The sequence below is a fragment of the Globicephala melas genome, chromosome 2 (genome assembly GCF_963455315.2).
Source record: "Globicephala melas chromosome 2, mGloMel1.2, whole genome shotgun sequence".
Taxonomy (NCBI): domain Eukaryota; kingdom Metazoa; phylum Chordata; class Mammalia; order Artiodactyla; family Delphinidae; genus Globicephala; species Globicephala melas.
In genome coordinates, this window is record NC_083315.2 from 25,301,587 (window position 1) to 25,315,503 (window position 13,917).

A 13,917-nucleotide genomic window follows, 5' to 3' on the forward strand; every position below is an offset into this window, starting at 1 on the left:
CCAGCAACGAGGAGGTTCCAGCAGGTGGAACACGGAACTAGCAGTCAGCTGCTGGCTCACAGAAGGAGACTTGGTTATTCACTTCCGCACAAGTAGAAGTAGAAAAGTAAAACTGCTTTTAAAATTAATTTAATGCCTTTTAAAACCAAATACAGGGAGGGGCTTCCCTGGTGGCGTAGTGGTTGAGAGTCTGCCTGCCGATGCAGGGGACACGGGTTCGTGCCCCGGTCCGGGAAGATCCCACATGCCGCGGAGCGGCTGGGCCCGTGAGCCATGGCTGCTGAGCCTGTGCGTCTGGAGCCTGTGCTCCGCAACGGGAGAGGCCACAGCAGTGAGAGGCCCGCAGACCGAAAAAAAAAAAACAAAAAAAAAAACAAGAAAAAATACAAATGAAATACAGGATTCGGGATTACTGACTGCTTTGAACCATGTCTTTACAGTTCCCTCTGGACAAACTTATAATATCCTTTTTATAACTGATTATGGTCCAGAAAAATACTGCCAGATGCTACTTGCTTGTGAATTTAGTCATTAAAAAAGGCCATTTATACTTTAACTCTGCTGAACAGTTCACGTTCAGGCTTTCTGCAGAATGAAAAGTAGGGTCTATTTAGTGAAGGTATGAATCTTTGCACTTTCTAATTTATTCACAATGGGAAACCAAGTTACTTGTCCTGTCAGTGTCTGAACTAAAGAAGACCATAAGAACGTGACAGATTTCAACTGATCTTACACTGCTTCAATATGCTATTTTATAACCTCGATTAGTCTGTATTACGGTGCTGAAATTTACAGGAAGAGGACTTCTTACCAGGTTGTGGCTGCTTTCTGATTCTGGGATTCTGATTGCCTTTTACTATATTTTCCCTCTGTTTTTGTGGAGATTTCTTCACAGGTGGCTCAGCCCTTGGAACAGTTTTGACTGGAGATGTCTCTTGTTTCCTTGCCCTTTTAGCATTCGTTGACACTGGAACATCTTCAGAAATAGGAGCTTCTTGGTTTTTCCAATCCAATTTGGTTGTCTGTACAAACTGTGCAGTCAGCACTTCAGCACCTTATGCAGAAAAGACACCGTTTTTTAAGGGGTAGGGGGGTCACATATTTATCAGCATAGCTTTCCTTTGATTTGTTTTGGGGGGGAAACTTTAATAATGGGGAACAAAATATAAAATTTGGGGTATTTCATTAAAAGATTTTTGAACTTGCTAAGTGTTGGTCTGTATCCCTAATTAGGATTAGGAGAAAAATATCTGAGTAATAACTTTATAAAAACAAGGCATGACTTAATTTTTTAAGAAGATTCCATAATCTTTGCTGACTGATGTGGCAGGTAAGGCTGAACATGCTAGTTCACAGCACAGGGTGACGGATAATTCAATTTACACAAAAGCGACACAGCTCCCATAAAGCCATATGGTTAAAACCATGATCACAATGTAGAGAAGAGACTGTAGGTTCACAAAGAGCCATCTTACATATTTTCCTTCACTACACCTAAATATCAAAGCTTTAACACTGCCTGAAAAATCATCTCTTAAGACAGAGGAAGGTACATTGAAGAAAGTCCTCTTCTGATTTAACTTCCTATAAATCTATTATAATTGCTCATTTCTCTTACAAAATGCTCAGCTTTACCTCTCACAGGGAAGGAAGGAAAGAACTAAAGGTGGAGGCACATGAGGAGAAAAAACTATTAACAACCTGCTTGTATCACACGCAGAAAGTGTTTCAATCCTTTAAGAGTTAAAAAAAAGTTAATAAATGTTCCCCGTGAAAACGTTTTCCCCATTGACTATATAAAATAATCACACATGTGAATGTTTGCAAATATTTTAAAATCACATTATATGGAAAATACTATTTCTAATTGATTGAGAACAGAAAACATATTAAAGTTTCAGAATGTGATGGTTACTAGTGAAATGTAGAAAAGAGACCAATTTCATTTTATTCTTTTGAAGGTTAGAAAAACAAATGGTTTTTTAAAAAAGCTTTTAGACTCTCTTAATGTTGTACATTTCCCTGGGTCTAATTATTTTCTTCCCTACTAAACTATTAAAGGCAATAAAGCAGCAGTTTTATTTGCTTTTAGAGTAAGACTTCTGATTTTATACCGGTTACAATTTCTAAAATTTTTAGCATAAAAAAAGGCAAAATATAAGTCAAGCAGGAAAACTGTTAAGACTAAATTAAGAAGACAAAGAAAATAAGATGAGATGATCAAGACTAGGGGAAGCGTAACATCTGCATGGGCAGGACGGGAACATCTCTCACAACCTAGGTCCTGCGAGGAAAAGGAGAAACACAAAACAGGTGATCCTGCAGGGACTGCCCTGCTTATTTGCATCACTCAGTGACATGTTTCTCAAACTGCATGCAATAATCCATGGGTGTATTATAAAATAAACTTAATGGGTTGCAACCAGAATTCTTTATTAAATGAAACAGAAGATATCAGATTGTATTACACATAGTTAGGGTAAATGCTCCCTGAAATTTCTATTTCAGTAATGTATGAATTTGTGTGTACTGGACTACAATATACAACGTATTTCTTTTCTTTTCTTTTTTTTTGAGCTTTTGTGGTATTATATTTAGTCATCTTGGCTGGTTTAATCACATCGTTGTTGTTGTTCATTTTTTGGCCACACTGTGTGGCATGTTGTGTCTTAGTTCCCTGACCAGGGATCAAACCCATGCCCTGTGCACTGGAAGTGTGGAGTTGTAACCACTGTACTGCCAGGGACATCCCTAAAACATATTTCTTATAGTGGATGAAATTAGCACACTTGAGAAACAGTGACAACATATATGTTGAATTATAGGTAATTTATTTAATACCTTTAAAATGGTTCATATAGAGAGAAACCCAATATGGTTGGCCTGGAATTTGTGAGGAAATGTAGAGTGTGAGTCGCTGCTTCATACTGCCGTTCTTTCTACCACCCTCCTAAACACACATACACACACAATTTCTCAAATTATAATTGGCCAGAAATAACTACTTGTTAAACCACAGGGTAAAATCTTAATTAGCTAGGATCCTGGGGATCCACACACCTCCGATGTTTCTTCTTTAGGCATCAGAATTTTTAAATTCAAAATACTATAGATAGGGTTGGCAAATTTTTTCTGTGAAGGGCCAGACCTCAGTCACAGCCGCCCACCTGTGCCAGCGCAGTGAAGTACAGAGACAACAGGTAATGCCTGAGGGGCCCTTTGGCCCAAGTCTGCTCACCTCTTCTCTAAGGGGTCATAGAGCATAAGTTCCCTAGTTTTAAACAAAATACACCACACGTAATCTGAGATGACTCTCAGCCAAAATTGTGTTATTTGTTGTGCTCTGTTCACTGAAGTGCATTTGACTCACATTAAATGGCTCTGGACGCTGATTCTCCCTCAGTTTTCAGGGGGCAACAAAACCACTTGAGGAACTGTTTCAATATATATGTCTCGAGGCCACTGGACCTTGTTTCAGTAGGTCTGTAGTAGGATCCAGACGACCACTTTTAAAACACACAAAGGATTAGAAATTCTGCCCCAGGATGCTCTAGTTCTGGGAGAGTCCAGGCACTTTCCCCCCTCTTTAAACATGTTCAGACTATCACTTATCAGTTTTTGCCATCTGTTCTTAGTGTGCCTGATTTTAGCAGATCCTCTTCTTCCACTCGAATTTGTCCAAGGACAGTTCAGAAACTGAATGACCTTATTTCTTAGACAGGTAAGTAAATAACTGAGTGATGATTTGAGCAGTTTTACAAGTGAAATACAAGCTTTCGGTGGGTGGGCTTTTGTCCTATTTCTTGATTTTCATGTTATCTAGATTAGTGCTTCTCCAACTTTAGCATGCACACAGATCACCTGGAGAGAGCTAACGGACACTGTCAAGCTACAGTCCAGGATGGTCACACAGGAACAGGGTTAACACACAACAGTTATTACTAATTGCTCATCTGAAAATCCATACAGACCATGCTTACCGTTTTCTCTTTTCCGAGGAAACTTGAGAGTTGTGGGAGAGTCTGGAGGCTTGTTTGCTCCAGCAGGAGTTCTTCTGGGAAAGGGACGGCACAACTTCACCCTTTTACTCCGTACCACGGGCAGCGTGCCTGCTTTTCTCTTAGGCTGAACTCTCAGATTTGATGCTGGACTTAATGGGACCAGAGCTCCCTGCCTTGCTTTAAACATCTCTTCAGAATTCTTTTGTGTTTCTGTTTCTTTTCTTACTTCTGCCGCTGAGTCGTGAAATTCAGGATCTGGAGTCATAACTAAAGAAAATCCAGCATCACAAATTCCATCTGAAATACCTTATTTCTTAGACAGGTAAGTAAACAACTGAGTGATGATTTGAGCAGTTTTACAAGTGAAATACAAGCTTTTGGTGGGTGGGCTTTTGTCCTATTTCTTGATTTTCATGTTATCTAGATTAGTGCTTCTCCAACTTTAGCATGCACACAGATCACCTGGAGAGAGCTAACGGACACTGTCAAGCTACAGTCCAGGATGGTCACACAGGAACAGGGTTAACACACAACAGTTATTACTAATTGCTCATCTGAAAATCCATACAGACCATGCTTACCGTTTTCTCTTTTCTGAGGAAACTTGAGAGTTGTGGGAGAGTCTGGACGCTTGTTTGCTCCAGCAGGAGTTCTTCTGGGAAAGGGACGGCACAACTTCACCCTTTTACTCTGTACCACGGGCAGCGTGCCTGCTTTTCTCTTAGGCTGAACTCTCAGATTTGATGCTGGACTTAATGGGACCAGAGCTCCCTGCCTTGCTTTAAACATCTCTTCAGAATTCTTTTGTGTTTCTGTTTCTTTTCTTACTTCTGCCTCTGAGTCGTGAAATTCAGCATCTGGAGTCATAACTAAAGAAAATCCAGCGTCACAAATTCCATCTGAAATACACGGAGACTGAGGACACTCTGCCAATAAGTCTAGTGCAGTAGATACTTCCAAAATGTACCCATTAGGATTTGAAAAATAAGATCTCAACTGAGTTAAAGACTGTAAAGGGCACTTTTCAGCTGGAGGAGTCACGTCAAAACCACTGGACACTTTGCCAAAGAATGCAGTCTCTTTAATTCCATCCTGAGAAGCAGCAGTCAATGAAGGACTTTTGTCCACCTTGTACAGTTCTTGGAGATTATGCTTTACTAATGTGTTTAGACAGATTCCTTTTTCAGAAAATGATTTCTTTGCTTCCAGCAGGGCACAATTAAGGGCAGGTAAAATAGGTACCACCTTCAATGAGATGTCATCTTCAACTTTCAAGTCTTTCAGCCCTAAAATATATACACATGTATTAAAAACCCAAAGTTCTTTTTTTTTCAAAAACATGCAGGAAAAAACGCTTTAGGTTACAAAATTACAAGATGGTTAAATATGATACAGTGTTTCAAATGGTAATCTAAATAGCAATTAATAGAAGACTTATGGATGCACTTAATGAACATATATTATCTCCATATATATGAAAACACGCACACACAGAACCAAAAAAGAGTCACTCAGATGGGATCATCAGGTGAGAATGAAGAAGGCAGGCCCGCCTGCAGCTCCATCTCATCTGACCAGGAGCCCAGCGTGGGCTCAATGCACCGGCATTTAGAGTTGGCAGAATTACTTTTCTATTCTCATTTTCTGCTTTTAAAATATATCTAATCTGTACCTTATATGACCTACTTCAAATTCTCTTAAGAAGGTAGTCACAGGTGCAAACTTTCAGTTATAAGATAAATAAGTACTAAAGATGTAATGTACAACATAATAAAAAATAATTAACACTGCTGACGTTACATATGAAAGTTAAGAAAGTAAATACTGGGACTTCCCTGGTGGCGCAGTGGTTGAGAATCCAGCTGCCTTTGCAGGGTACACGGGTTCGAGCCCTGGTCTGGGAAGATCCCACATGCCATGGAGCAACAAAGCCCGTGCGCCACAACTACTGAGCCTGCGCTCTAGAGACTGCGAGCCACAACTACTGAGCTTGCATGCCACAACTACCGAAGCCCGCGTGCCTAGAGCCAGTGCTCTGCGACAATAGAAGCCACCACAATGAGAAGCACGTGCACTGCAATGAAGAGTAGCCCGCGCTAGCCGCAACTAGAGAAAGCCTGTAGCAACGAGGACCCAACGCAGCCAAAGAAGGAAAAAGAAAGGGAATACTAATGGTTCTCATCATAAGGGAAAAAATTTTTTGTTCTATTTTCTTTAATTTTGTATCTATATGATATGATGGATGTTCACTAGAATTACTGTGGTAGTTGTTTCATGATGCATGTAAGTCAAATCTTTATGCTGGTAAACCCTAAACTTATATAGTGCTGTATGTCAATTATATAATATCTCAATAAAACTGGAAGAAACTAGAGTTACAACACAAACCAGCTGAACTAAAAGAAAGTAAACCCTAAGTAACCCCCAAGTCTCATGGTAACTACTGGTATATATTTCATCACCTTCTCTATCAAATGAAATTTTTTAATATTATGTAACTAGACTGACTAGTCTGTATTTTACTTCCTCTCCCTGGTTCACTCTCTGACTGAAATGCTAATTTTTCAGCAACTCAATAACCTAAAGGAAAATAGTACAGGGAAAAAAGAGAAAAGGTCAGGTCACTGAGAAATAGGTAATAAAATCCTAGAAAATGTAATTTATCAGTAATAAAAAACCCACAGATAATAAAGACCTTTGGTGCCTACTAAACTGAAGTATGAATTATACCATTCTTTTTAACGAAAAAGTAACTGCAAAATTAAGAAACACCTAGCTGAATACATTTATACTTGAGCAGGTATCAGGAAAAGAATGGCAAATAAAAATAAATAGGAAAATGTGGCTAGCCATTAAAATAAAAATTCCTTTCTCTGCAGTTCATTTAGATAGTAACAAGGAAAAATAAAACATGACAAAGTTCTTAGGTACTACTAACAGTTCACAATAAAGCAGTAGTTTTCTAGACAACTTCATTATTTCAAGAATTTGGAAAGGCAGAAGTCAGAATGATTTGTAACAGGCTATTATGAAATCTAAGAAAAAGAACTTTTTAAGTCTGCTAAGCGAAGAGTCACTCAATTTAAAACAAATAACCACAGCACTGAACATTTCTGAGTGACCAGAAATAGAAAAGTGTCTTAATGAACTAGAGGAGGCTGTGAACATTGAACACAACAATCCAATGTTTACTCAAAAAGAAATCCTGTGCTGTTCAACACCAAATGGTACAGGAACTAATGTTTCTTATTCAGGTGGTAGTGTACACCTAAAAATAAGAATAAAGGCAGAGCTCCTGCATACGGAGGGAGGCAGTGTGGGAACAGAGCTGGAAGCCTGCTCAGACTCAGCTGTTTGACCTTGGGCAAGTTGAAGTTTCAGTTTCCTCATCTTTGAAATGGTCATAATAAAAATACCTATTAAGGGCTGTGAAATCAATTGTGCCTAGCAGAATATCAATGTAGTAAATGCTTGAAAAATGCAAGCAGCTATTGCCATTATGTTATTATAATTGGTAATATTTTGCTTATTCCAAACAGGTAATGCCAGTAGTTCTCTGCTTTGAGTAGCTGAATACAATTTAAAAATATCAATTAAAAAAATTTTTTTGGGTTGGTTGTAGCTTTATAAATACTATATACTATATACAAATTATGTTTAAACATACACAGTGTGATTATAAAACAATGAGGAAAATTTCCTCATATGACAAAAAGAAATGACTCATTTACTTTAATTTATTTATTTGCTCAGCAAGCATTTATTATTTTTTAGGTGCCTGACATTTCTAAGCAGTAGGGATACAGTAGAATACAAGAAAGGCAGGCATTAAATAATTATAAAAATAAATATTTAAATTATATTGGTGAAAAGCCTAGGGGTCCTCATTGAAGGAAAAGTGGTGATGGGAATAAATAAAGTGATATTTAAACTGACACCTGACAGCTATGGGTAAGTGGCTAGACCAGCACTTCTCCTCCAATTTTATTCATTATCTACTCCCACCAGAGAGAGCCTTTCTAGACTTTGTTTCCTAACTGCCCTCTGAAATTCTAATACCACAGATATACTGTATATCTATTTACATACTGCAGGAGCAATATTTTTTGCCCCTAACAGGCAATTCCTGGTCCTGGCTCGGGGGGTGGTCAACATCATCTGATCAGGGGGAAGGAGACAAGTAGTCCAGACAGAGAGAAGTGCTTCTGTGAGGACCTTAAGTTCTACTGACGGGGAGACTATGATAAAACCAACTCCCAGCTCTTGTTGTTCAATAACAAATGAATCCAGTTTTGGACATGCTGAATGTGAGGACCATCTGAGACATTTAAGTAGAAAGAAATGTCCATAGGCAGGTGGATATCTGAACATGGAGCAGACAGGAAAGGATAAGCCTACAAAGAAAGGAGATGAAGGATTAACCAGGGAGAGTAAAGGAAGAGTTATTTAAGAGAAGAAAAGAGTTACCAGGGTCATATGCTGCTGAGAGTTTAAGATGAGGACTGAAAAATGGCCCACAGGTGCAGTGAACTGCCAGTCCTGGTCCTTACCTGCTGACGGGGATGAATGGAATAAATGCAACCCGTGAAGACCCATCTGCTCCTCTCCAAAACCTACACAGAATGAGAATCAGAAGAAAAGTGAGGTTGCTGATCTTATACAATAAAAGTAAACATACCGAAAAACATTTATTCAAAAAGTTGTTCTTACTTGTTTCTGACATAAAGGCTGACGACGTAAGTAAAATGAAAAATTCTCGATCTTCTAAGCATTTGATGATTGCCTTAAACATAAAATAGCAAGAAAGAAGATTCAATTACTCTCTCCTTCTCCCTCTACCACATTCTTCAGTGATTTTTAAGCTCATGAAAAGTTAAAGAAGAAAATTCTTGAAATGTCAGTATTTATGGGAATCAGGACAATTTTGTCCCCAGTATCAGAAACTGCAAGTTCCTTAGCATTCAAGTAATCTTGGCCTTGTTATGGCTACATATAATAAATAACTAGAACATCATGGGTTAGTTTTAGGATAGTGTTCAACTACATAACAAATCAATCAGAAACAACGTCTTTCATTTTTTTCATTGACGTGTTGGACATTTCATCCTGCTAAGTAGCCGCTCTGTTCCCATTTAGCCACTACAAATTCAAGGTCAATCAGACCTATGATTAACAGGTTAAGCTCATTTTAATACAAAACATATCACAGAATCCTGGGACTAGAAAAACTGGAAGATACTATCCATTAAAAGAATCCTTTCTACAGCTTCCTAAGAGATGAGTAATAAAAGAAAATAACATCATTAGGTCCCCTGGTTATAAGAAATGCAGATGAAAATAAATACTTCTATTTTCCCTCTACCACAGTCTTCAGTGGCATCTTCTGTCATTCTAAATCACAGAGATAACAGCTCTTCTTCCCCATTAGTCACCATTTCAAAAGCCTATATACCCTTAACAAAGATAAAATTCAATGTCATACAATAATTTGTCAGTTAAAAAAACAATAAAATATACCACTTTATAAAGTGATAAAACATACTTCAAAAATTGACAGGTCATAAGCCTACAAATATGATAAATCAATAAATTATTCAACAACTCAAGTATGAAAAAAAGACGTCTTTTCTAATTATTTATTGGAACTAATTATGAGACTGAAACTTCACCCACAGGAACAATCACTATTGTGAGTGTCCAAACATTTCTATCACAGCCCCTATGCATTGGTTGGTTTACATTTTTGTCTCCTATAGTCTGGTAAGTTCCTTGATGGCAGGGACTATTTGTCTTTTTGCTTCTGGCACACAGTAAGCACTCAAGAAAGAATTACTGAATATGTATCAACAGTTATATATACCCATATCTTTGGTATTTATCAGCAAACAGATGTAATTCTTGTTTTATTTTTTTATCGGTGTAAAGAGTAAAAGTGACAATAATTAGCTACATTATTCTGAATTTTAGTTTTGTAATATAGATGAAAGTAAAATCCTGTATCTGCTTAAAACTGTACATTTCTTTATTCCAAAATATGTGCAAGTAAAACAAATATGTAGTGTATCTTATTAGTCTCTCAAATTATGCGCTGAAAGGGCTATATAAAATTCCTATTTTAACCTTTGTGGGGAAAAAAATCTTAGAATCTTTGAAATATCTACTTCTAGCCTTTTCCATTCACACACAGAAAAATCCAGCCATACATGTCTTTACCACCTTTTAAAGAAGAGACCTTCCTCAGTACTGTTCTTGAAGTCCAGTGTTGTAGGTACAAGGGACATTTACTGCTCGTCCACTATACACCAGGCACCAAGGTGTCAAAGATGCTTAAGACGTGATACCTACCCTCAAGGAGCTCAATGTCTAGGTAGGGAGACCGATATGTAAAGATTATTCATTATAAAATGAGGCAGGAAAAGCAGCCTGGAGCACTGAGAGCGAAGGACCTTATGTGATAAGTAATTTCTGTTAAGTAATTAACACACAAACTGTGAAGTAAAGCTGGGCACCGAGTCTCCTGAGTTCAATACCAGAAGCACTCACAAGTAGATCCTTCACTAATGCATTTTCTGAAAGTATCTTTGAACTTCCTTCTTTTGAATTTCCAAATATAAAATGAACTACACTACTTCAAAAACACATAGCCTATAATCCCAGTCGATATTCAGTGGTTATCTGCTCAGCATCTTGTGTCACCCACTGCACCTCCTTACTGCAGAATGGGGGGCACTGACCTCGCACCCAGTTCTGGAAGGTGGGCTCTGAGTGGCCTGAACTTATCAGTGTGGGCCATTCGCTTTCTAGTTACTGCTGAGAGACATGCAGATGATGGAACTGGTCTAAGGACATAAGCCATGGTTTGGAGGACGGGTTCTCTCTGGATGCAAAAAGGAGGCACGCAGCCCTGCCTGGCAGCTGAGGACAGAACTATTGCACAGAGGAGGGAGAAGCTGAAAGAAAAAGAGTCCTGAGCAAACAGCACTTGAACTTGCTTTACCATCTAAAACTGAAAAGTAAGCCTATCAAAACTCTTTATTGTTTAAGCCAGTTTGAATTTCTGTTACATGCAACTCAAGCATCTTACCTGACACTACCCCCAAGGCAGCTCACCTATCTATTCTGTTAATTTACTGGTTTCATACTGTCTACTACGGGGATAAGTCCGTTGTGCCACTAAAGGGCTGAGCAGACTTGTTTGGTCACTTCCATCACGCACACTGTTTCCTTTGGGATGTTTGGGAATCACTCACTATAAGGTCAGCATCTACTCCTTTCCTCAGACCGAGGAGCCCTGGTTAACACAGTGGAGAGGTCTTTGGATGTTACATATTTCTCAGTAGAATCGTGCTTTTCTAAGCTATGAAAACAATAGAAGCAGCAACTTTTCTTTCTTTATACACCTATGTGTTGACAAGGGTCACTTTTAAAGAAATATCCCACAAATCAATCTCCTTTGATTAATGCAGAAATACTAGGGATCTACTCAATTCTTCCATCATAAAACAAAAACAACAACAAAAAAGGATTTGAGAAAAACTGTCCTCCTATACTTAAAACCAGGAGTATGAACTGACTAGTGAGACACAGAAAAAGTAAACTAAGATACAAAGGGGATGAATATGTTAGCCAATAAATATCATGTCAATAAATATTAAATGATAAATATCCTCTGAAGGGAATTTCCTCGCGGTCCAGTGGTTAGAACTTGGCACTTTCATTGTTGTGGGCCCAGGGTTTGACCCCTGGTCAGGGAACTAAGATCCTACAAGCTGTGTGGCGTGACCAAAAAAAAAAAAAAAAAAAATCCTTTTAAGCAAGCTAAAACAATTCAATCTAGGCAGAGCCAACTAATAAATAGATATCAATTTCTCAATTTAAGGAAAACATAATAATAATATTTTAAACTGATGATTCTTACCAATTGCTCCCTTTTAATGTACTCTGTTAGTTTATCTACTTTTTCCCCTTGTTTGTTGGATAGTTCCACCTCATACATATTGAAGCACATATCTTGGCAACAGACTGTGAAGAAAACCAGAAACACAGAACATTTCCTATTTTAAAATGCTATTGTGAAAAATTCCGTTTCTCCCTAGACCCACCGTGTGGCTGACATGGTTGGTCTTGGTGCTCCGGCCTGGTGTCAGGCCTGAGCCTCTGAGGTGGGAGAGCCGAGTTCAGGACACTGGACCACCAGAGACCACCCGGCTCCATGTAATATCAACCGGCAAGAGCTCTCCCAGAGATCTCTGTCTCAACGCTAAGATCCAGCTCCACCCAATGGCCAGCAAACTCCAGGGCTGGATGCCCCATGCCAAACAACTAGCAAGACAGGAACACAACCCCACCCCTTAGCAGAGAGGCTACCTAAAATCATACTAAATTCAGAGACACCCCAAAACACACCACTGGACACAGCCCTGCCCACCAGAAAGACAAGATCCAGCCCCACCCACCAGAACACAGGCACCAGTCCTCTCTACCAGGAAGGCTACACAAGCCACTGAACCAACCTTACCCACTGGGGGCAGACACCAAAAACAAAAGGAACTACGAACCTGCAGCCTGCAAAAAGGAGATCCCAAACACAGTAAGTTAAGCACAATGGGAAAACAGAGAAATATGTAGCAGATGAAGGAGCAAGGTAAAAAACCATCAGACCAAATGAAGAGGAAATAGGCAGTCTACCTGAAAAAGAATTCAGAGTAATGATAGGAAAGATGATCCAAAATCTTGGAAATAGGATGGAGAAAAAACAAGAAACGTTTAACAAGGACCTAGAAGAACTAAAGAGCAAACAAACAATGATGAACAACACAATAAATGAAAATAAAAATTCTCAGGAAGGAAGCAATAGCAGAATAACTGAGGCAGAAGAATGGATAAGTGACCGGGAAGATAAAACAGTGGAAGTAACTACCGCAGAGCAAAATAGAGAAAAAAGAATGAAAAGAACTGAGGACAGTCTCAGAGACCTCTGGGACAACATTAAAAGCACCAATGTTTGAATTATAAGGATCCCAGAAGAAGAAGAGAAAAAGAAAGGGTCTGAGAAAATATTTGAAGAGATTATAGTTGAAAACTTCCCTAACATGGGAAAAGAAATAGTCAAGTCCAGGAAGTGCAGAGAGTCCCAAACAGGATAAATCCAAGGAGAAACATGCCAAGACACATATTAATCAAACTATCAAAAGTTAAATACAAAGAAAAAAATCCTAAAAGCAGCAAGGGAAAAGCAACAAATAACACACAAGGGAATCCCCGTAAGGTTAACAGCTGATCATTCAGCAGAAACTCTGCAGGCCAGAAGGGAGTGGCAGGACATATTTAAAGTGATGAAAGGGAAAAACCTACAACCAAGATTACTCTACCAGCAAGGATCTCATTCAGGTTCGATGGAGAAATTAAAACCTTTACAGACAAGCAAAAGCTAAGAGAATTCAGCACCACCAAACCAGCTTTACAACAAATGCTAAAGGAACTTCTCTAGGCAGGAAACACAAGAGAAGGAAAACATCTATAAAAACCAACCCCAAACAATTAAGAAAATGGTACTAGGAACATACATATCGATAATTACCTTAAATGTAAATGGATTAAATGCTCCAACAAAAAGACATAGACTGGCTGAAGGGATACAAAAACAAGACCTGTATATATGCTGTCTACAAGAGACCCACTTCAGACCCAGGGACACATACAGACTGAAAATGAGGGGATGGAAAAAGATATTCCATGCAAATGGAAATTGAAAGAAAGCTGGAATAGCAATTCTCATATCAGACAAAATAAACTTTAAAATAAAGACTATTACAAGAGACAAAGAAGGACACTACATAATGATCAAGGGATCAATCCAAGAAGATATGGCTGTTAGCATTTGTCTTGTGTATTGCGGTGCTCCTATGTCAGATGC

At 38.7% G+C, this 13,917-nt stretch overlaps 1 protein-coding gene across 4 annotated transcripts in view; it reads right to left on the minus strand.

The window, feature by feature from the left end:
• Window positions 1–13,917, minus strand: part of TASOR2 (transcription activation suppressor family member 2) — a 65,673-nt gene that overhangs the window by 20,702 nt on the left and 31,054 nt on the right. For 3 of the 4 annotated variants that reach the window (XM_060293386.1, XM_030836878.2, XM_030836877.2), the window contains 6 exons: window positions 11,920–12,023; window positions 8,712–8,784; window positions 8,552–8,614; window positions 4,583–5,287; window positions 3,981–4,268; window positions 812–1,054 (listed from right to left, as the gene is read on the minus strand). In XM_060293386.1, coding sequence (XP_060149369.1) covers window positions 812–1,054; window positions 3,981–4,268; window positions 4,583–5,287; window positions 8,552–8,614; window positions 8,712–8,784; window positions 11,920–12,023 — 1,476 coding nt within the window. The remainder of the gene's footprint in view (window positions 1–811; window positions 1,055–3,980; window positions 4,269–4,582; window positions 5,288–8,551; window positions 8,615–8,711; window positions 8,785–11,919; window positions 12,024–13,917) is intronic. The other variant, XM_060293396.1, reaches the window with a different exon arrangement.